Source organism: Giraffa tippelskirchi, chromosome 14 (assembly GCF_054371585.1).
Source record: "Giraffa tippelskirchi isolate mGirTip1 chromosome 14, T2T-mGirTip1v1.2.pri, whole genome shotgun sequence".
Taxonomy (NCBI): Eukaryota; Metazoa; Chordata; class Mammalia; order Artiodactyla; family Giraffidae; genus Giraffa; species Giraffa tippelskirchi.
Window position 1 is genome coordinate 10,248,381 of NC_137288.1, and position 22,339 is coordinate 10,270,719.

The window sequence follows — 22,339 nt, forward strand, 5'->3', positions numbered from 1 at the left end:
GTCACCCTTGACACAGCAATGCCTGCCTGGAGATAATGATGGCAGTTGCCAAAAGGGCTTCGTTTGGCACATGGTATCTTGAAAGGACGTACACCGTCCTTTCAGATATCAAAGGCTAGTTCAAATGACATACAAATGAGAACTCTCCAATGGAGTCTTACAGTAGTTGGAGAGTCCAAAAAACACTCCGTCAGTCATTTCACTGAGAGTCATTGATTGGGGACACCAAGAATATAGGAAGGAATGCACAAAGAAAGGATGAAATTGTGTTCAGGATCGGGGGAAGGGATGAACAGGGCGTGCTTGCCTTGAATCCAGGCTTTGTTGGGGGGGTGGGGCATAAAGATCAAACGGGTCTGAAACTACAAAGTGGTGATGGTAACACAGTATCACCAGAGTTACACAACAGTGTTCCCAAATTGCAACAATGATGAAAAAGTTTACTAATCCCAACTTAACCAACAAAAGTACAGGAAACCATACAAAAAATAAAACATCACCAGAAAGGTGGAAACAAACCAAATGCAAAGCAGTTCAGGGGAAAGGAACTCCATGTCCCCTGGGGGCAGACCGAGTTGCCAGCGTCCACGGTGAGCAGACGGGGATAGAGGCTGCAGAGGCGACCGCTCCCCTGGACGTGGTGTTTCCGGCAAGGGCTCTGGGTGTCTGTCCAGAGCGGGGGCTCGTTCTCCCTGCAGGGGTGGGTGAGTCATCGTGGGCGTCTGGGTGTTGCGCGGGAGCCAGGGCAGGCTCTCCCTGCCGAGGCGGTGACTCCTCCTCTGCCTCGGGTTCTCCTGCCAGAGCCCGAGCAGGTAGAGGTGCACGTGGAGGTGGAGGTTCTGGCTGAGGGGGTGGGACATCAGTGCCTGGGGCTGGGGGTCCTGCAGGCATGGAGATCCGATCTGCCCGGTGTGCTGGCCAGTACCCAGCTGGCCTGGTGTCTCTGCGAGGGCAAGTCTCGGTTCTCCATCTGCCCTCGGTGGATCCCTGGGTCCTGCACCTGGAGCCAGCACCTCTGTAGGGACAGGTCTGGGAAGCGGAGCCTGGTTCCAGTTGGAGGCCAGTGCTAGAGCTGGGGGAGAAGCAAAGTTTGCCCACAGGCCAGCCTTGGCATGTGCGTCTCCCGGGACAGAAAGCTTCCAAGAGATTCCCAAAGAATACCCAGCGTCGGATGTCTTTTGGGACTGAAGTGTGCAAGATGGGGGGCGGGGGGTGTGAGGCCAGCGCTTGCTGCAGGCCCAGCAGCAGCTTTCGGGGACTCGTCCCTGTGTAGCTCAGCACCCCCTCCCCACACACTCCCGTGCACCAGCCCCAGCGTCCTCACCTCTGTGCTCTGGCGTGCTGGGCTCCAGGTCCTCCTGCTGCCTCAGAGGCCGGGGTTCTCGGGACTCTGGGTCGGAGCCGGGTGTGCTGAGCTCCGTGGCAGCCTCAGACTGGGCCGCCGGGTGTATCCTGGGCGGTGTCTCGGCAGCAGGCCTTCCCCGCCTCCGCTTCTCCCCCGGTGGGGCTGATGCCTCCGTGGGCACGCTCACCTGGAGCCTGCACTGGGCCTCACGGGCGGGGGGGTGGTGCTCCGACCCCTCCCTCCGGGAGGTGGATGGGGTGTCCCCGTCCTCGGCCTCATCACGTGGGAAGCTCTGCAACGACAGTGACCGTCAGCCAGCCATGCTAGGAGTTTTCCGAGCTGGGCCTGGGCAGTGGAGCCGCTGCTTCTGCCTGCTCGAACTTCTCTTCCCAGAAGGGTCAGAGACGTGTGTCTGCTCAGATCCCCACCCGGGAGGAAAGAGTCCCACCTGAGGGTGTGAGGTCCGCCTGGGCGGCCGCCGCTGCCCGCACTCTCCCCATCCCGCCCAGCCTGCTCTCCCCTGGGGTGTGGACACAACTTGTCCGCAGGCTTCTGACCCCACATCCGCCTGGGCTTCCTTGAGGGAGACACACCCCAAGAAACCCGCATCCACACACACAGGCAAAGGACCCGGTGTTTCCGGGTGGCATGGGAGAGGCGGCCTGGTCCGTCCTGGGGCTCCCCGTGTTACCTTTCTGTTTCTCCGGGCAAAGGGCCAGAGGCCTCTCGGGGGTGTCCTGAGCCAACGTCGACAGGGTGCCCGCGCACACTGCCTGTGAGCACTCCTGAGGCCCCGGCCTCTGGGCAGGGGCAAACAGCAGAACATCCTGGCAGCCAGTGAACTGGCTGGGGGCTCCTCTCCGCTCTGGAGGCCTGGATACCCGGGCTGCGGGTTCTGTTGGTTTCTGTTGCCGGCAGGTGACATCATCTCCTGGGGTTCGTGCTGAGGTCCCTTCCCCAAAACTTCCCAAGGGAATCTCTGGGTTTCTGACTGCTCGACCACCCCCCTTAGGCCATGTGCAGGCACAGTGACACCCACACAGCCCAGCCCACAGCCCTGGGGAGGCCTGGGTTCAGCCAGGGCCTGAGCTCCGAGGACCCCACTGCTCTCAGACCAGGCTCCTTCTTCTCATAAGTGGTGTGGCCCTGGACAAGCATATGCCCCTCAGGGTTGCCCCAGTCTCTCCATCTGCAGAGTGGTGGTCATTCTCCCATCTGCTTCCTAGGTCTGTCGGCCTACGAGCAGCTCCATGCCTTTCCACCTGGGGCCGATATCACGTGGAGCTTGTGCGCTGAGACTTCAGAAAGAAAGATTCCATCCAGGGCTGACACAGCACAGAATGGGGCAGAACGAGGCCTGGATGTGCCGTGGTACCCAGGAAAAGGCACTCCCCCTCCTGACTGTTTTGAGACCCCGCATCCAAGTTGGAGGACCGAAAGGAAGACTCGAAGGTCTCCCTCTCTTATAGAAAAGAGTAGCCAACTTTCTGCTCCTCTGTTTCCATTGAGATTCTGTTCAAGTGTCCCAGCTCGGCTTCTGCGGGTGGCTGAGCTTCTAATGGCTCCCTGCGTTCTTGTCTTTTCCTCTCCAAACCTTCCGTCCTTTTCCCCCTTCTGGGGTGGAAGGGCGCTGTCATTGCTTCTACCTTCGAGGCAGATTGAGGAAAAGTCTGGACCGTCGACTCCTTTCCTCTCTTTGGTTCCGTGTCTCTCTCTGGCTGTGTCCCTCTCTTTTCCTTTCTCAGTTCCGTCTGTGTCTTCCTCTTTCTCTCTCGTGTGTGGATGGATGGATGCTAGGGATGCACATGTATATGATTAGATGAGGGTTATGTTTTAGGGATAGGTTAGAGGGAGAGAAAGGCTTTAGGTCGGAGTTGGTCATGGGGGAAGGGTCAAGGGTGGTGGTGGTGTTGTTTCTTGGAATCTGAGTGCTGTGCATTCTTCGTCTCTTTCCATATGAACCCCTTCTCAGATACACCACTTGCAAGGAGTCTCTCATGTTCTGTTTCCTATCTTTTGCATTTGTGAATGCTTAGCTTCTCTGTTGTGAAGAGGTTCCATTGGATGGAAACCCATGGGTGTACTTCGTGTACCTCTTTGCCTTACTTGAAGAGACCCATTTCGACCTCCGCCCAGCAAATGGCAAGGAGACTCTGATGTTAAGGAGCCTTTGACCTACGCTTCTTTCTAGCTATCTCATGACATCAGTCTTTAGGGTGAGGTTTTCCCCCTATATTGAGGTGGTATGAGATCAAAACCAATAGCGTTCTTCAGATGTAGCTGTCTGGTTTTCCCATGGACATTGATTGAAGAGGCTTTCTTGTTCCCATTTGGATATTCTCCCCTTCTGTGTCAGAGATGAGTTGACCATGGATGCTGGGGTTTGTTTCTGGACCCTCCACTTTATTCCATCGATCTGGATCTGTGTGTGTTGTTGTATTCCCAATAGCATACTGTCCTGCTGCTGCTGCTGCGGCTAAGTCACTTCAGTCGTGTCTGACTCTGCGTGACCCCATGGCCTGCAGCCTACCAGGCTCCTCCGTCCAGGACGTTTTCCAGGCAAGAGTACTGGAGTGGGTCGCCATTGCCTTCTCCGATACTCTCCTGAGGATCCTAGTTTGGTCGTCTAATTTCCTTTCACACAACCTTGGATGTCCGTATCGGGGCTTTTTCGTCGGATTTTATTGACAGTTTAGGCTCTTTTCTGTCTCCGTACCCCTTTTGCAATTCTTTGTTCGGTGCGAAAATGCATTGGCATTTTGGGAGGAATAGCATCGAAGCTGTGGATTGCCTTGTGGGGCTGTGACATCATTTTCCCAATAGGAATTCTTTCAAGCCCTGAGCACAGCTTCTCTTTCCAGTGATTGGTGTGGGCTTGATCTTCCTTCTTCCATCTCTCGCCGTTTTGTGAGAACAGGTCCATCCTTCCCTTCTGGGTTAGATGGACTGGTGGGTATCACTTCAGTGAATGGCATTGTCAGTGGGGGTGATAATTCCCTTCTCGTTGGAAGACTTTGCTGTGAGTATTAGAAATGCAAGTGACTTCTCTTCCCCTTCCTCCCTGTCCATCTCTCAGAGCCACCGGGAAACAGAGGCCTCATCCACGGTCACACAGGCCTGAGGGGGTGCAACTAGACCGTTGTTTCTTCAGGCCCTCAGTGCTGGACATCATCCGGGATCCTCTGTGTGTGTCTTCCTCAGTCTGGTGTCCCTTCAGACCTTTCCCTAGTTTTCACAGGCTTGTTGCGTTGGTGTTCTTTGTCTGTTTGGAGACACATCCTTGATAAGCTTTGTGTTTCCACTCATTCGTCTCGCGATGTATGACCTGTCTTTTGCTTTTGTCATGAGGTCTTTCCCACAGTAGATATCTTTGATTTTGCAAAGTCCACTGTATTCTCTGGGTTTTTTTTTTTTTTGTGGACTGGCTTTTAGTTTTGCGTGTGAAGACTCAAAGCACGTGTCCGGTTTCTGCTCATTGTTCTTCGAGATTTGTGACAAGTTTTCATGGAAAGTTTGTCTAGGGATAACTGGAAGTGAACTCGGTGTAAGGTGTCAAGTCTCCATCTCCATTCCTGTCATCCCCTGCAGTTTCCAATTCCCTGTTCCTGAGTGGTTTTAGAGACCTTGTGGGGAGTTTGGTTGCATTGGAGTTTGCATTTCCACCTTGATTCGATTCACACTGTTCTGCCCTCAGGGACACTGTCAAGGGGGAGTGAGGAGCAGCCTGCACTTCCAGCAGTGACCACACGGTGGGGCGAGTGCTGCTCTCCCCTCAGGGAGCCCCAGGCCACAGGCATCCCAGTGAGGAGCCAGCTCTGTGCTCAGCTGAAAGGAGTTAGTCTCTCAGGAGCCTCTGAGCCCTTGCCTTTGGATCACCCAGGGTGGGCATTTACTGGGACAGAAAAAATTGCCCTGAATTCCATGGACGGAAGAGCCTGGCTGTGTAGAGTTCGTGAGTTGCCGCGAATCAGACACAACTGAGGACACAAAAATTCTATAGATTAAAACACTTTTTGGGGGTGGGGGGGAGTGAAAGGGGGGGATGTGGGTTTTTTTGTCTTATATAATAGCCAAGGGAAATCTAGTTTAAACCTAAATTCACATAGACGGGAAAGGTATAGCTCTCCGTCACCCTATTAAAAAAAAAAAAAAAAAACTACTAAACTTTTCTGAAAGTTTATTTAGTAGCTTCCTTGAGCAGTTCATTGTGAAGCATTTTTTTTTTTTTCTGTGACATTGGCCTCATTAAAAAGCACGGTTTGCCTTTACTGGATAATTCTGTTCATTGGTTTCTTAGGGAACCTTGGTAATATTTGAGTTTCCTGGGGAGTATGGTCACATGACCTGGCCCTGGCCAATCGGTGCGTTCCACCTCCCTGGCCACTGTGATTGGCTCCGGGCTGGGGCAGTGCCCAATCGGGGCCCAGGGCCTGGCCTCCCGTTGGAAGCCAGGGGAAGACGAGCTGTCGTCCTGCTGGGGTAGGGGAAGGGGTGGGGCCGGGGGAGGTCAGGCTCCAGCAGTGGGAGGGGCGTGAGGCCCGCCTGCGGCAGTTGGTGACCTTCCTGCTCCCCTCAGGGCAGAGCCGCCGGCCTGAGAATGAGGGCGCTGCTGAGCCCAGGGCCTGGGATGGCCCGTTGCTGCTGTGGTCCCAGAGCTCCACCCGAGACCTGAGGGAAGCCGTCTGCCCGTGAGTCCTCTCCCGCTTGTCTGTCAGCTTGTTTGAACCATGCTGGGTTTTCTGCCCAGCTGGCTAAGGGGAGTCCCTGGAAATGCAAGGGTGTGGGTTTTGGCAGACTTCAGGGAAGACATGCCAGATGAGCCTGGGAGACTCCAGCTTAATCTGGATTCAGGAGATATCTCTTCGGGCCAGCTAGTAATTGTAGGATAAGCCTAATGAGTCTTCACAGGATGAAGAGAGTAACGTGCCAAGGTAGCAATCGATGTCCTCATTCGAGAGGATGAAGCTGGTGCTCAGAGAAGGGGGGAACTTGGCCACAGCAAGGAGGTGTGCACCCAGACAGAACCCCCAGATCCGGCCATTGGAGCTCAGGGAGGCCACTGGTGTGGCTTGTCCCTGTGGCAGGGGCCGAGGCACGCAGCCCACCCTGATTCCTGCGGGGGCCTGACTTGGGAAGTGCCATCTGGTAGCTTTGAGACTCACCAAACCAAATTGCACTGGAGAGAGGAGGGACACCTTCCTTCATCCACCCCCACCCCCGCCGGATTCCCACATACCCTGACCCCTTTCTCCCGATTTCGGAGCCATTTCCAGAGTCCCGCTCATATGACCTCATTCGAAGTGCACTGTGGACGAGCTGCCATCTGCAGCTACTACCACAGCGGCCAAGGGCTTTAGCTCCCGACTACCTCCCTTCCTTTGGAACTTGGGGGCCCTCTACTCCCCACTTGCACACCACAGACCTTTGCTGAGGATTGTGGGGACCCTCACTCAGTTTGCAGTACGTTGTAGCCATCCCTGTCCTCTCTATACCTCCCTTGAAACTCAGCTTGTGAGCTCCTTTGGAGCAGCGTGGCCCACCTGGCTGCAACGGAAGAGACACAGCTGACAGTGAAACAACAGCTTAGATCTGAGACCCGGAAAGCTCTGTCAGAAGGGACCTCCCTCTTCACACCGTAGAGGCTGTAGGAGGCGCCAGGCTTTCGAACCAGTGCTGGGGCCAAAATGACTCCACAGCTGTTTTCCTTCCTGGGGAGGGTTCTGGCTCGAGTGGGAATGGCTCAAGTCTCCTAAGGTTCTGCAAGCCCACTGTGTGCAGATTCACGGTACACAGAGAGGAGAAGGTGGAGTCCTGCCCTGTAGGTGGTCACAGCTCACGGATGAGCCAGGCAGGCAGGCAGGCAGGGCATGAGAACACCTGAGCTGCCTTCATGAGTGAATGGTGTGGGGGCAGAGGAAGAGAAGCCGGTCTGCTCCCTCGTGTGGTGCCCCGGGCAGGTTGTCCCCAGAGGAAACCCTTACGACGGTGAGGACTATCACTGCTGTTTCCCAAGGGGTTCCGTCGGTGCGTGTCTTCCCCGGAGCGGTCAGGCCGTCTCTCAAGTACACGGGCCATGGGCATTGCCTCTCCTTGGAACTTCCCATGTGTTTCTCTTTTTTATGGAACAGTGATTTTCTAGAGGGGTTCTGGGCCACAAGGATGTTGGGTCATTTTCTAGCCTTCTGTCATGAAGAACGCTTTCCTGGGTGTTGGGGTGGTTTGTTGTTCCAGCTCCCTTTCTTGGCTTCTTTTGGGAGCTGGTGCAACAAGACGAGCTCAGCCTCTGCCTTCTGGCTGAGATGTCACCCTTGACACAGCAATGCCTGCCTGGAGATAATGATGGCAGTTGCCAAAAGGGCTTCGTTTGGCACATGGTATCTTGAAAGGACGTACACCGTCCTTTCAGATATCAAAGGCTAGTTCAAATGACATACAAATGAGAACTCTCCAATGGAGTCTTACAGTAGTTGGAGAGTCCAAAAAACACTCCGTCAGTCATTTCACTGAGAGTCATTGATTGGGGACACCAAGAATATAGGAAGGAATGCACAAAGAAAGGATGAAATTGTGTTCAGGATCGGGGGAAGGGATGAACAGGGCGTGCTTGCCTTGAATCCAGGCTTTGTTGGGGGGGTGGGGCATAAAGATCAAACGGGTCTGAAACTACAAAGTGGTGATGGTAACACAGTATCACCAGAGTTACACAACAGTGTTCCCAAATTGCAACAATGATGAAAAAGTTTACTAATCCCAACTTAACCAACAAAAGTACAGGAAACCATACAAAAAATAAAACATCACCAGAAAGGTGGAAACAAAGCAAATGCAAAGCAGTTCAGGGGAAAGGAACTCCATGTCCCCTGGGGGCAGACCGAGTTGCCAGCGTCCACGGTGAGCAGACGGGGATGGAGGCTGCAGAGCCGACCGCTCCCCTGGACGTGGTGTTTCCGGCAAGGGCTCTGGGTGTCTGTCCAGAGCGGGGGCTCGTTCTCCCTGCAGGGGTGGGTGAGTCATCGTGGGCGTCTGGGTGTTGCGCGGGAGCCAGGGCAGGCTCTCCCTGCCGAGGCGGTGACTCCTCCTCTGCCTCGGGTTCTCCTGCCAGAGCCCGAGCAGGTAGAGGTGCACGTGGAGGTGGAGGTTCTGGCTGAGGGGGTGGGACATCAGTGCCTGGGGCTGGGGGTCCTGCAGGCATGGAGATCCGATCTGCCCGGTGTGCTGGCCAGTACCCAGCTGGCCTGGTGTCTCTGCGAGGGCAAGTCTCGGTTCTCCATCTGCCCTCGGTGGATCCCTGGGTCCTGCACCTGGAGCCAGCACCTCTGTAGGGACAGGTCTGGGAAGCGGAGCCTGGTTCCAGTTGGAGGCCAGTGCTAGAGCTGGGGGAGAAGCAAAGTTTGCCCACAGGCCAGCCTTGGCATGTGCGTCTCCCGGGACAGAAAGCTTCCAAGAGATTCCCAAAGAATACCCAGCGTCGGATGTCTTTTGGGACTGAAGTGTGCAAGATGGGGGGCGGGGGGTGTGAGGCCAGCGCTTGCTGCAGGCCCAGCAGCAGCTTTCGGGGACTCGTCCCTGTGTAGCTCAGCACCCCCTCCCCACACACTCCCGTGCACCAGCCCCAGCGTCCTCACCTCTGTGCTCTGGCGTGCTGGGCTCCAGGTCCTCCTGCTGCCTCAGAGGCCGGGGTTCTCGGGACTCTGGGTCGGAGCCGGGTGTGCTGAGCTCCGTGGCAGCCTCAGACTGGGCCGCCGGGTGTATCCTGGGCGGTGTCTCGGCAGCAGGCCTTCCCCGCCTCCGCTTCTCCCCCGGTGGGGCTGATGCCTCCGTGGGCACGCTCACCTGGAGCCTGCACTGGGCCTCACGGGCGGGGGGGTGGTGCTCCGACCCCTCCCTCCGGGAGGTGGATGGGGTGTCCCCGTCCTCGGCCTCATCACGTGGGAAGCTCTGCAACGACAGTGACCGTCAGCCAGCCATGCTAGGAGTTTTCCGAGCTGGGCCTGGGCAGTGGAGCCGCTGCTTCTGCCTGCTCGAACTTCTCTTCCCAGAAGGGTCAGAGACGTGTGTCTGCTCAGATCCCCACCCGGGAGGAAAGAGTCCCACCTGAGGGTGTGAGGTCCGCCTGGGCGGCCGCCGCTGCCCGCACTCTCCCCATCCCGCCCAGCCTGCTCTCCCCTGGGGTGTGGACACAACTTGTCCGCAGGCTTCTGACCCCACATCCGCCTGGGCTTCCTTGAGGGAGACACACCCCAAGAAACCCGCATCCACACACACAGGCAAAGGACCCGGTGTTTCCGGGTGGCATGGGAGAGGCGGCCTGGTCCGTCCTGGGGCTCCCCGTGTTACCTTTCTGTTTCTCCGGGCAAAGGGCCAGAGGCCTCTCGGGGGTGTCCTGAGCCAACGTCGACAGGGTGCCCGCGCACACTGCCTGTGAGCACTCCTGAGGCCCCGGCCTCTGGGCAGGGGCAAACAGCAGAACATCCTGGCAGCCAGTGAACTGGCTGGGGGCTCCTCTCCGCTCTGGAGGCCTGGATACCCGGGCTGCGGGTTCTGTTGGGTTCTGTTGCCGGCAGGTGACATCATCTCCTGGGGTTCGTGCTGAGGTCCCTTCCCCAAAACTTCCCAAGGGAATCTCTGGGTTTCTGACTGCTCGACCACCCCCCTTAGGCCATGTGCAGGCACAGTGACACCCACACAGCCCAGCCCACAGCCCTGGGGAGGCCTGGGTTCAGCCAGGGCCTGAGCTCCGAGGACCCCACTGCTCTCAGACCAGGCTCCTTCTTCTCATAAGTGGTGTGGCCCTGGACAAGCATATGCCCCTCAGGGTTGCCCCAGTCTCTCCATCTGCAGAGTGGTGGTCATTCTCCCATCTGCTTCCTAGGTCTGTCGGCCTACGAGCAGCTCCATGCCTTTCCACCTGGGGCCGATATCACGTGGAGCTTGTGCGCTGAGACTTCAGAAAGAAAGATTCCATCCAGGGCTGACACAGCACAGAATGGGGCAGAACGAGGCCTGGATGTGCCGTGGTACCCAGGAAAAGGCACTCCCCCTCCTGACTGTTTTGAGACCCCGCATCCAAGTTGGAGGACCGAAAGGAAGACTCGAAGGTCTCCCTCTCTTATAGAAAAGAGTAGCCAACTTTCTGCTCCTCTGTTTCCATTGAGATTCTGTTCAAGTGTCCCAGCTCGGCTTCTGCGGGTGGCTGAGCTTCTAATGGCTCCCTGCGTTCTTGTCTTTTCCTCTCCAAACCTTCCGTCCTTTTCCCCCTTCTGGGGTGGAAGGGCGCTGTCATTGCTTCTACCTTCGAGGCAGATTGAGGAAAAGTCTGGACCGTCGACTCCTTTCCTCTCTTTGGTTCCGTGTCTCTCTCTGGCTGTGTCCCTCTCTTTTCCTTTCTCAGTTCCGTCTGTGTCTTCCTCTTTCTCTCTCGTGTGTGGATGGATGGATGCTAGGGATGCACATGTATATGATTAGATGAGGGTTATGTTTTAGGGATAGGTTAGAGGGAGAGAAAGGCTTTAGGTCGGAGTTGGTCATGGGGGAAGGGTCAAGGGTGGTGGTGGTGTTGTTTCTTGGAATCTGAGTGCTGTGCATTCTTCGTCTCTTTCCATATGAACCCCTTCTCAGATACACCACTTGCAAGGAGTCTCTCATGTTCTGTTTCCTATCTTTTGCATTTGTGAATGCTTAGCTTCTCTGTTGTGAAGAGGTTCCATTGGATGGAAACCCATGGGTGTACTTCGTGTACCTCTTTGCCTTACTTGAAGAGACCCATTTCGACCTCCGCCCAGCAAATGGCAAGGAGACTCTGATGTTAAGGAGCCTTTGACCTACGCTTCTTTCTAGCTATCTCATGACATCAGTCTTTAGGGTGAGGTTTTCCCCCTATATTGAGGTGGTATGAGATCAAAACCAATAGCGTTCTTCAGATGTAGCTGTCTGGTTTTCCCATGGACATTGATTGAAGAGGCTTTCTTGTTCCCATTTGGATATTCTCCCCTTCTGTGTCAGAGATGAGTTGACCATGGATGCTGGGGTTTGTTTCTGGACCCTCCACTTTATTCCATCGATCTGGATCTGTGTGTGTTGTTGTATTCCCAATAGCATACTGTCCTGCTGCTGCTGCTGCGGCTAAGTCACTTCAGTCGTGTCTGACTCTGCGTGACCCCATGGCCTGCAGCCTACCAGGCTCCTCCGTCCAGGACGTTTTCCAGGCAAGAGTACTGGAGTGGGTCGCCATTGCCTTCTCCGATACTCTCCTGAGGATCCTAGTTTGGTCGTCTAATTTCCTTTCACACAACCTTGGATGTCCGTATCGGGGCTTTTTCGTCGGATTGTATTGACAGTTTAGGCTCTTTTCTGTCTCCGTACCCCTTTTGCAATTCTTTGTTCGGTGCGAAAATGCATTGGCATTTTGGGAGGAATAGCATCGAAGCTGTGGATTGCCTTGTGGGGCTGTGACATCATTTTCCCAATAGGAATTCTTTCAAGCCCTGAGCACAGCTTCTCTTTCCAGTGATTGGTGTGGGCTTGATCTTCCTTCTTCCATCTCTCGCCGTTTTGTGAGAACAGGTCCATCCTTCCCTTCTGGGTTAGATGGACTGGTGGGTATCACTTCAGTGAATGGCATTGTCAGTGGGGGTGATAATTCCCTTCTCGTTGGAAGACTTTGCTGTGAGTATTAGAAATGCAAGTGACTTCTCTTCCCCTTCCTCCCTGTCCATCTCTCAGAGCCACCGGGAAACAGAGGCCTCATCCACGGTCACACAGGCCTGAGGGGGTGCAACTAGACCGTTGTTTCTTCAGGCCCTCAGTGCTGGACATCATCCGGGATCCTCTGTGTGTGTCTTCCTCAGTCTGGTGTCCCTTCAGACCTTTCCCTAGTTTTCACAGGCTTGTTGCGTTGGTGTTCTTTGTCTGTTTGGAGACACATCCTTGATAAGCTTTGTGTTTCCACTCATTCGTCTCGCGATGTATGACCTGTCTTTTGCTTTTGTCATGAGGTCTTTCCCACAGTAGATATCTTTGATTTTGCAAAGTCCACTGTATTCTCTGGGTTTTTTTTTTTTTTTGTGGACTGGCTTTTAGTTTTGCGTGTGAAGACTCAAAGCACGTGTCCGGTTTCTGCTCATTGTTCTTCGAGATTTGTGACAAGTTTTCATGGAAAGTTTGTCTAGGGATAACTGGAAGTGAACTCGGTGTAAGGTGTCAAGTCTCCATCTCCATTCCTGTCATCCCCTGCAGTTTCCAATTCCCTGTTCCTGAGTGGTTTTAGAGACCTTGTGGGGAGTTTGGTTGCATTGGAGTTTGCATTTCCACCTTGATTCGATTCACACTGTTCTGCCCTCAGGGACACTGTCAAGGGGGAGTGAGGAGCAGCCTGCACTTCCAGCAGTGACCACACGGTGGGGCGAGTGCTGCTCTCCCCTCAGGGAGCCCCAGGCCACAGGCATCCCAGTGAGGAGCCAGCTCTGTGCTCAGCTGAAAGGAGTTAGTCTCTCAGGAGCCTCTGAGCCCTTGCCTTTGGATCACCCAGGGTGGGCATTTACTGGGACAGAAAAAATTGCCCTGAATTCCATGGACGGAAGAGCCTGGCTGTGTAGAGTTCGTGAGTTGCCGCGAATCAGACACAACTGAGGACACAAAAATTCTATAGATTAAAACACTTTTTGGGGGTGGGGGGGAGTGAAAGGGGGGGATGTGGGTTTTTTTGTCTTATATAATAGCCAAGGGAAATCTAGTTTAAACCTAAATTCACATAGACGGGAAAGGTATAGCTCTCCGTCACCCTATTAAAAAAAAAAAAAAAAAAAACTACTAAACTTTTCTGAAAGTTTATTTAGTAGCTTCCTTGAGCAGTTCATTGTGAAGCATTTTTTTTTTTTCTGTGACATTGGCCTCATTAAAAAGCACGGTTTGCCTTTACTGGATAATTCTGTTCATTGGTTTCTTAGGGAACCTTGGTAATATTTGAGTTTCCTGGGGAGTATGGTCACATGACCTGGCCCTGGCCAATCGGTGCGTTCCACCTCCCTGGCCACTGTGATTGGCTCCGGGCTGGGGCAGTGCCCAATCGGGGCCCAGGGCCTGGCCTCCCGTTGGAAGCCAGGGGAAGACGAGCTGTCGTCCTGCTGGGGTAGGGGAAGGGGTGGGGCCGGGGGAGGTCAGGCTCCAGCAGTGGGAGGGGCGTGAGGCCCGCCTGCGGCAGTTGGTGACCTTCCTGCTCCCCTCAGGGCAGAGCCGCCGGCCTGAGAATGAGGGCGCTGCTGAGCCCAGGGCCTGGGATGGCCCGTTGCTGCTGTGGTCCCAGAGCTCCACCCGAGACCTGAGGGAAGCCGTCTGCCCGTGAGTCCTCTCCCGCTTGTCTGTCAGCTTGTTTGAACCATGCTGGGTTTTCTGCCCAGCTGGCTAAGGGGAGTCCCTGGAAATGCAAGGGTGTGGGTTTTGGCAGACTTCAGGGAAGACATGCCAGATGAGCCTGGGAGACTCCAGCTTAATCTGGATTCAGGAGATATCTCTTCGGGCCAGCTAGTAATTGTAGGATAAGCCTAATGAGTCTTCACAGGATGAAGAGAGTAACGTGCCAAGGTAGCAATCGATGTCCTCATTCGAGAGGATGAAGCTGGTGCTCAGAGAAGGGGGGAACTTGGCCACAGCAAGGAGGTGTGCACCCAGACAGAACCCCCAGATCCGGCCATTGGAGCTCAGGGAGGCCACTGGTGTGGCTTGTCCCTGTGGCAGGGGCCGAGGCACGCAGCCCACCCTGATTCCTGCGGGGGCCTGACTTGGGAAGTGCCATCTGGTAGCTTTGAGACTCACCAAACCAAATTGCACTGGAGAGAGGAGGGACACCTTCCTTCATCCACCCCCCACCCCCGCCGGATTCCCACATACCCTGACCCCTTTCTCCCGATTTCGGAGCCATTTCCAGAGTCCCGCTCATATGACCTCATTCGAAGTGCACTGTGGACGAGCTGCCATCTGCAGCTACTACCACAGCGGCCAAGGGCTTTAGCTCCCGACTACCTCCCTTCCTTTGGAACTTGGGGGCCCTCTACTCCCCACTTGCACACCACAGACCTTTGCTGAGGATTGTGGGGACCCTCACTCAGTTTGCAGTACGTTGTAGCCATCCCTGTCCTCTCTATACCTCCCTTGAAACTCAGCTTGTGAGCTCCTTTGGAGCAGCGTGGCCCACCTGGCTGCAACGGAAGAGACACAGCTGACAGTGAAACAACAGCTTAGATCTGAGACCCGGAAAGCTCTGTCAGAAGGGACCTCCCTCTTCACACCGTAGAGGCTGTAGGAGGCGCCAGGCTTTCGAACCAGTGCTGGGGCCAAAATGACTCCACAGCTGTTTTCCTTCCTGGGGAGGGTTCTGGCTCGAGTGGGAATGGCTCAAGTCTCCTAAGGTTCTGCAAGCCCACTGTGTGCAGATTCACGGTACACAGAGAGGAGAAGGTGGAGTCCTGCCCTGTAGGTGGTCACAGCTCACGGATGAGCCAGGCAGGCAGGCAGGCAGGGCATGAGAACACCTGAGCTGCCTTCATGAGTGAATGGTGTGGGGGCAGAGGAAGAGAAGCCGGTCTGCTCCCTCGTGTGGTGCCCCGGGCAGGTTGTCCCCAGAGGAAACCCTTACGACGGTGAGGACTATCACTGCTGTTTCCCAAGGGGTTCCGTCGGTGCGTGTCTTCCCCGGAGCGGTCAGGCCGTCTCTCAAGTACACGGGCCATGGGCATTGCCTCTCCTTGGAACTTCCCATGTGTTTCTCTTTTTTATGGAACAGTGATTTTCTAGAGGGGTTCTGGGCCACAAGGATGTTGGGTCATTTTCTAGCCTTCTGTCATGAAGAACGCTTTCCTGGGTGTTGGGGTGGTTTGTTGTTCCAGCTCCCTTTCTTGGCTTCTTTTGGGAGCTGGTGCAACAAGACGAGCTCAGCCTCTGCCTTCTGGCTGAGATGTCACCCTTGACACAGCAATGCCTGCCTGGAGATAATGATGGCAGTTGCCAAAAGGGCTTCGTTTGGCACATGGTATCTTGAAAGGACGTACACCGTCCTTTCAGATATCAAAGGCTAGTTCAAATGACATACAAATGAGAACTCTCCAATGGAGTCTTACAGTAGTTGGAGAGTCCAAAAAACACTCCGTCAGTCATTTCACTGAGAGTCATTGATTGGGGACACCAAGAATATAGGAAGGAATGCACAAAGAAAGGATGAAATTGTGTTCAGGATCGGGGGAAGGGATGAACAGGGCGTGCTTGCCTTGAATCCAGGCTTTGTTGGGGGGGTGGGGCATAAAGATCAAACGGGTCTGAAACTACAAAGTGGTGATGGTAACACAGTATCACCAGAGTTACACAACAGTGTTCCCAAATTGCAACAATGATGAAAAAGTTTACTAATCCCAACTTAACCAACAAAAGTACAGGAAACCATACAAAAAATAAAACATCACCAGAAAGGTGGAAACAAACCAAATGCAAAGCAGTTCAGGGGAAAGGAACTCCATGTCCCCTGGGGGCAGACCGAGTTGCCAGCGTCCACGGTGAGCAGACGGGGATGGAGGCTGCAGAGGCGACCGCTCCCCTGGACGTGGTGTTTCCGGCAAGGGCTCTGGGTGTCTGTCCAGAGCGGGGGCTCGTTCTCCCTGCAGGGGTGGGTGAGTCATCGTGGGCGTCTGGGTGTTGCGCGGGAGCCAGGGCAGGCTCTCCCTGCCGAGGCGGTGACTCCTCCTCTGCCTCGGGTTCTCCTGCCAGAGCCCGAGCAGGTAGAGGTGCACGTGGAGGTGGAGGTTCTGGCTGAGGGGGTGGGACATCAGTGCCTGGGGCTGGGGGTCCTGCAGGCATGGAGATCCGATCTGCCCGGTGTGCTGGCCAGTACCCAGCTGGCCTGGTGTCTCTGCGAGGGCAAGTCTCGGTTCTCCATCTGCCCTCGGTGGATCCCTGGGTCCTGCACCTGGAGCCAGCACCTCTGTAGGGACAGGTCTGGGAAGCGGAGCCTGGTTCCAGTTGGAGGCCAGTGCTAGAGCTGGGGGAGAAGCAAAGTTTGCCCACAGGCCAGCCTTGGCATGTGCGTCTCCCGGGACAGAAAGCTTCCAAGAGATTCCCAAAGAATACCCAGCGTCGGATGTCTTTTGGGACTGAAGTGTGCAAGATGGGGGGCGGGGGGTGTGAGGCCAGCGCTTGCTGCAGGCCCAGCAGCAGCTTTCGGGGACTCGTCCCTGTGTAGCTCAGCACCCCCTCCCCACACACTCCCGTGCACCAGCCCCAGCGTCCTCACCTCTGTGCTCTGGCGTGCTGGGCTCCAGGTCCTCCTGCTGCCTCAGAGGCCGGGGTTCTCGGGACTCTGGGTCGGAGCCGGGTGTGCTGAGCTCCGTGGCAGCCTCAGACTGGGCCGCCGGGTGTATCCTGGGCGGTGTCTCGGCAGCAGGCCTTCCCCGCCTCCGCTTCTCCCCCGGTGGGGCTGATGCCTCCGTGGGCACGCTCACCTGGAGCCTGCACTGGGCCTCACGGGCGGGGGGGTGGTGCTCCGACCCCTCCCTCCGGGAGGTGGATGGGGTGTCCCCGTCCTCGGCCTCATCACGTGGGAAGCTCTGCAACGACAGTGACCGTCAGCCAGCCATGCTAGGAGTTTTCCGAGCTGGGCCTGGGCAGTGGAGCCGCTGCTTCTGCCTGCTCGAACTTCTCTTCCCAGAAGGGTCAGAGACGTGTGTCTGCTCAGATCCCCACCCGGGAGGAAAGAGTCCCACCTGAGGGTGTGAGGTCCGCCTGGGCGGCCGCCGCTGCCCGCACTCTCCCCATCCCGCCCAGCCTGCTCTCCCCTGGGGTGTGGACACAACTTGTCCGCAGGCTTCTGACCCCACATCCGCCTGGGCTTCCTTGAGGGAGACACACCCCAAGAAACCCGCATCCACACACACAGGCAAAGGACCCGGTGTTTCCGGGTGGCATGGGAGAGGCGGCCTGGTCCGTCCTGGGGCTCCCCGTGTTACCTTTCTGTTTCTCCGGGCAAAGGGCCAGAGGCCTCTCGGGGGTGTCCTGAGCCAACGTCGACAGGGTGCCCGCGCACACTGCCTGTGAGCACTCCTGAGGCCCCGGCCTCTGGGCAGGGGCAAACAGCCGAACATCCTGGCAGCCAGTGAACTGGCTGGGGGCTCCTCTCCGCTCTGGAGGCCTGGATACCCGGGCTGCGGGTTCTGTTGGGTTCTGTTGCCGGCAGGTGACATCATCTCCTGGGGTTCGTGCTGAGGTCCCTTCCCCAAAACTTCCCAAGGGAATCTCTGGGTTTCTGACTGCTCGACCACCCCCCTTAGGCCATGTGCAGGCACAGTGACACCCACACAGCCCAGCCCACAGCCCTGGGGAGGCCTGGGTTCAGCCAGGGCCTGAGCTCCGAGGACCCCACTGCTCTCAGACCAGGCTCCTTCTTCTCATAAGTGGTGTGGCCCTGGACAAGCATATGCCCCTCAGGGTTGCCCCAGTCTCTCCATCTGCAGAGTGGTGGTCATTCTCCCATCTGCTTCCTAGGTCTGTCGGCCTACGAGCAGCTCCATGCCTTTCCACCTGGGGCCGATATCACGTGGAGCTTGTGCGCTGAGACTTCAGAAAGAAAGATTCCATCCAGGGCTGACACAGCACAGAATGGGGCAGAACGAGGCCTGGATGTGCCGTGGTACCCAGGAAAAGGCACTCCCCCTCCTGACTGTTTTGAGACCCCGCATCCAAGTTGGAGGACCGAAAGGAAGACTCGAAGGTCTCCCTCTCTTATAGAAAAGAGTAGCCAACTTTCTGCTCCTCTGTTTCCATTGAGATTCTGTTCAAGTGTCCCAGCTCGGCTTCTGCGGGTGGCTGAGCTTCTAATGGCTCCCTGCGTTCTTGTCTTTTCCTCTCCAAACCTTCCGTCCTTTTCCCCCTTCTGGGGTGGAAGGGCGCTGTCATTGCTTCTACCTTCGAGGCAGATTGAGGAAAAGTCTGGACCGTCGACTCCTTTCCTCTCTTTGGTTCCGTGTCTCTCTCTGGCTGTGTCCCTCTCTTTTCCTTTCTCAGTTCCGTCTGTGTCTTCCTCTTTCTCTCTCGTGTGTGGATGGATGGATGCTAGGGATGCACATGTATATGATTAGATGAGGGTTATGTTTTAGGGATAGGTTAGAGGGAGAGAAAGGCTTTAGGTCGGAGTTGGTCATGGGGGAAGGGTCAAGGGTGGTGGTGGTGTTGTTTCTTGGAATCTGAGTGCTGTGCATTCTTCGTCTCTTTCCATATGAACCCCTTCTCAGATACACCACTTGCAAGGAGTCTCTCATGTTCTGTTTCCTATCTTTTGCATTTGTGAATGCTTAGCTTCTCTGTTGTGAAGAGGTTCCATTGGATGGAAACCCATGGGTGTACTTCGTGTACCTCTTTGCCTTACTTGAAGAGACCCATTTCGACCTCCGCCCAGCAAATGGCAAGGAGACTCTGATGTTAAGGAGCCTTTGACCTACGCTTCTTTCTAGCTATCTCATGACATCAGTCTTTAGGGTGAGGTTTTCCCCCTATATTGAGGTGGTATGAGATCAAAACCAATAGCGTTCTTCAGATGTAGCTGTCTGGTTTTCCCATGGACATTGATTGAAGAGGCTTTCTTGTTCCCATTTGGATATTCTCCCCTTCTGTGTCAGAGATGAGTTGACCATGGATGCTGGGGTTTGTTTCTGGACCCTCCACTTTATTCCATCGATCTGGATCTGTGTGTGTTGTTGTATTCCCAATAGCATACTGTCCTGCTGCTGCTGCTGCGGCTAAGTCACTTCAGTCGTGTCTGACTCTGCGTGACCCCATGGCCTGCAGCCTACCAGGCTCCTCCGTCCAGGACGTTTTCCAGGCAAGAGTACTGGAGTGGGTCGCCATTGCCTTCTCCGATACTCTCCTGAGGATCCTAGTTTGGTCGTCTAATTTCCTTTCACACAACCTTGGATGTCCGTATCGGGGCTTTTTCGTCGGATTGTATTGACAGTTTAGGCTCTTTTCTGTCTCCGTACCCCTTTTGCAATTCTTTGTTCGGTGCGAAAATGCATTGGCATTTTGGGAGGAATAGCATCGAAGCTGTGGATTGCCTTGTGGGGCTGTGACATCATTTTCCCAATAGGAATTCTTTCAAGCCCTGAGCACAGCTTCTCTTTCCAGTGATTGGTGTGGGCTTGATCTTCCTTCTTCCATCTCTCGCCGTTTTGTGAGAACAGGTCCATCCTTCCCTTCTGGGTTAGATGGACTGGTGGGTATCACTTCAGTGAATGGCATTGTCAGTGGGGGTGATAATTCCCTTCTCGTTGGAAGACTTTGCTGTGAGTATTAGAAATGCAAGTGACTTCTCTTCCCCTTCCTCCCTGTCCATCTCTCAGAGCCACCGGGAAACAGAGGCCTCATCCACGGTCACACAGGCCTGAGGGGGTGCAACTAGACCGTTGTTTCTTCAGGCCCTCAGTGCTGGACATCATCCGGGATCCTCTGTGTGTGTCTTCCTCAGTCTGGTGTCCCTTCAGACCTTTCCCTAGTTTTCACAGGCTTGTTGCGTTGGTGTTCTTTGTCTGTTTGGAGACACATCCTTGATAAGCTTTGTGTTTCCACTCATTCGTCTCGCGATGTATGACCTGTCTTTTGCTTTTGTCATGAGGTCTTTCCCACAGTAGATATCTTTGATTTTGCAAAGTCCACTGTATTCTCTGGGTTTTTTTTTTTTTTTGTGGACTGGCTTTTAGTTTTGCGTGTGAAGACTCAAAGCACGTGTCCGGTTTCTGCTCATTGTTCTTCGAGATTTGTGACAAGTTTTCATGGAAAGTTTGTCTAGGGATAACTGGAAGTGAACTCGGTGTAAGGTGTCAAGTCTCCATCTCCATTCCTGTCATCCCCTGCAGTTTCCAATTCCCTGTTCCTGAGTGGTTTTAGAGACCTTGTGGGGAGTTTGGTTGCATTGGAGTTTGCATTTCCACCTTGATTCGATTCACACTGTTCTGCCCTCAGGGACACTGTCAAGGGGGAGTGAGGAGCAGCCTGCACTTCCAGCAGTGACCACACGGTGGGGCGAGTGCTGCTCTCCCCTCAGGGAGCCCCAGGCCACAGGCATCCCAGTGAGGAGCCAGCTCTGTGCTCAGCTGAAAGGAGTTAGTCTCTCAGGAGCCTCTGAGCCCTTGCCTTTGGATCACCCAGGGTGGGCATTTACTGGGACAGAAAAAATTGCCCTGAATTCCATGGACGGAAGAGCCTGGCTGTGTAGAGTTCGTGAGTTGCCGCGAATCAGACACAACTGAGGACACAAAAATTCTATAGATTAAAACACTTTTTGGGGGTGGGGGGGAGTGAAAGGGGGGGATGTGGGTTTTTTTGTCTTATATAATAGCCAAGGGAAATCTAGTTTAAACCTAAATTCACATAGACGGGAAAGGTATAGCTCTCCGTCACCCTATTAAAAAAAAAAAAAAAAAAACTACTAAACTTTTCTGAAAGTTTATTTAGTAGCTTCCTTGAGCAGTTCATTGTGAAGCATTTTTTTTTTTTTCTGTGACATTGGCCTCATTAAAAAGCACGGTTTGCCTTTACTGGATAATTCTGTTCATTGGTTTCTTAGGGAACCTTGGTAATATTTGAGTTTCCTGGGGAGTATGGTCACATGACCTGGCCCTGGCCAATCGGTGCGTTCCACCTCCCTGGCCACTGTGATTGGCTCCGGGCTGGGGCAGTGCCCAATCGGGGCCCAGGGCCTGGCCTCCCGTTGGAAGCCAGGGGAAGACGAGCTGTCGTCCTGCTGGGGTAGGGGAAGGGGTGGGGCCGGGGGAGGTCAGGCTCCAGCAGTGGGAGGGGCGTGAGGCCCGCCTGCGGCAGTTGGTGACCTTCCTGCTCCCCTCAGGGCAGAGCCGCCGGCCTGAGAATGAGGGCGCTGCTGAGCCCAGGGCCTGGGATGGCCCGTTGCTGCTGTGGTCCCAGAGCTCCACCCGAGACCTGAGGGAAGCCGTCTGCCCGTGAGTCCTCTCCCGCTTGTCTGTCAGCTTGTTTGAACCATGCTGGGTTTTCTGCCCAGCTGGCTAAGGGGAGTCCCTGGAAATGCAAGGGTGTGGGTTTTGGCAGACTTCAGGGAAGACATGCCAGATGAGCCTGGGAGACTCCAGCTTAATCTGGATTCAGGAGATATCTCTTCGGGCCAGCTAGTAATTGTAGGATAAGCCTAATGAGTCTTCACAGGATGAAGAGAGTAACGTGCCAAGGTAGCAATCGATGTCCTCATTCGAGAGGATGAAGCTGGTGCTCAGAGAAGGGGGGAACTTGGCCACAGCAAGGAGGTGTGCACCCAGACAGAACCCCCAGATCCGGCCATTGGAGCTCAGGGAGGCCACTGGTGTGGCTTGTCCCTGTGGCAGGGGCCGAGGCACGCAGCCCACCCTGATTCCTGCGGGGGCCTGACTTGGGAAGTGCCATCTGGTAGCTTTGAGACTCACCAAACCAAATTGCACTGGAGAGAGGAGGGACACCTTCCTTCATCCACCCCCCACCCCCGCCGGATTCCCACATACCCTGACCCCTTTCTCCCGATTTCGGAGCCATTTCCAGAGTCCCGCTCATATGACCTCATTCGAAGTGCACTGTGGACGAGCTGCCATCTGCAGCTACTACCACAGCGGCCAAGGGCTTTAGCTCCCGACTACCTCCCTTCCTTTGGAACTTGGGGGCCCTCTACTCCCCACTTGCACACCACAGACCTTTGCTGAGGATTGTGGGGACCCTCACTCAGTTTGCAGTACGTTGTAGCCATCCCTGTCCTCTCTATACCTCCCTTGAAACTCAGCTTGTGAGCTCCTTTGGAGCAGCGTGGCCCACCTGGCTGCAACGGAAGAGACACAGCTGACAGTGAAACAACAGCTTAGATCTGAGACCCGGAAAGCTCTGTCAGAAGGGACCTCCCTCTTCACACCGTAGAGGCTGTAGGAGGCGCCAGGCTTTCGAACCAGTGCTGGGGCCAAAATGACTCCACAG

The 22,339-nt window shown here is 55.0% G+C and overlaps 3 protein-coding genes and 1 long non-coding RNA gene across 4 annotated transcripts in view; 1 reads left to right on the forward strand and 3 right to left on the reverse strand.

The window, feature by feature from the left end:
* Positions 1 to 22,339, forward strand: part of LOC145534149 (uncharacterized) — a 541,812-nt gene that overhangs the window by 85,839 nt on the left and 433,634 nt on the right. The window contains exons 13-15 of the long non-coding RNA XR_014074275.1: positions 5,922 to 6,033; positions 13,570 to 13,681; positions 21,219 to 21,330. This is a non-coding gene — a long non-coding RNA (uncharacterized LOC145534149). The remainder of the gene's footprint in view (positions 1 to 5,921; positions 6,034 to 13,569; positions 13,682 to 21,218; positions 21,331 to 22,339) is intronic.
* Positions 420 to 5,495, reverse strand: LOC145534008 (uncharacterized). Its single transcript, XM_081561371.1, has 3 exons — positions 2,037 to 5,495; positions 1,325 to 1,637; positions 420 to 1,072 (listed from the first exon to the last, which is right to left on the reverse strand). The coding sequence occupies exons 1-3, from the start codon at positions 2,271 to 2,273 to the stop codon at positions 444 to 446; spliced, it is 1,179 nt and encodes a 392-aa protein (XP_081417497.1). The 5' UTR covers positions 2,274 to 5,495; the 3' UTR covers positions 420 to 443.
* LOC145533957 (uncharacterized) lies at positions 8,066 to 13,145 on the reverse strand. The gene is made up of 3 exons (XM_081561310.1): positions 9,683 to 13,145; positions 8,971 to 9,283; positions 8,066 to 8,718 (listed from the first exon to the last, which is right to left on the reverse strand). The coding sequence occupies exons 1-3, from the start codon at positions 9,917 to 9,919 to the stop codon at positions 8,090 to 8,092; spliced, it is 1,179 nt and encodes a 392-aa protein (XP_081417436.1). The 5' UTR covers positions 9,920 to 13,145; the 3' UTR covers positions 8,066 to 8,089.
* Positions 15,715 to 20,792, reverse strand: LOC145533992 (uncharacterized). Its single transcript, XM_081561353.1, has 3 exons — positions 17,332 to 20,792; positions 16,620 to 16,932; positions 15,715 to 16,367 (listed from the first exon to the last, which is right to left on the reverse strand). The coding sequence occupies exons 1-3, from the start codon at positions 17,566 to 17,568 to the stop codon at positions 15,739 to 15,741; spliced, it is 1,179 nt and encodes a 392-aa protein (XP_081417479.1). The 5' UTR covers positions 17,569 to 20,792; the 3' UTR covers positions 15,715 to 15,738.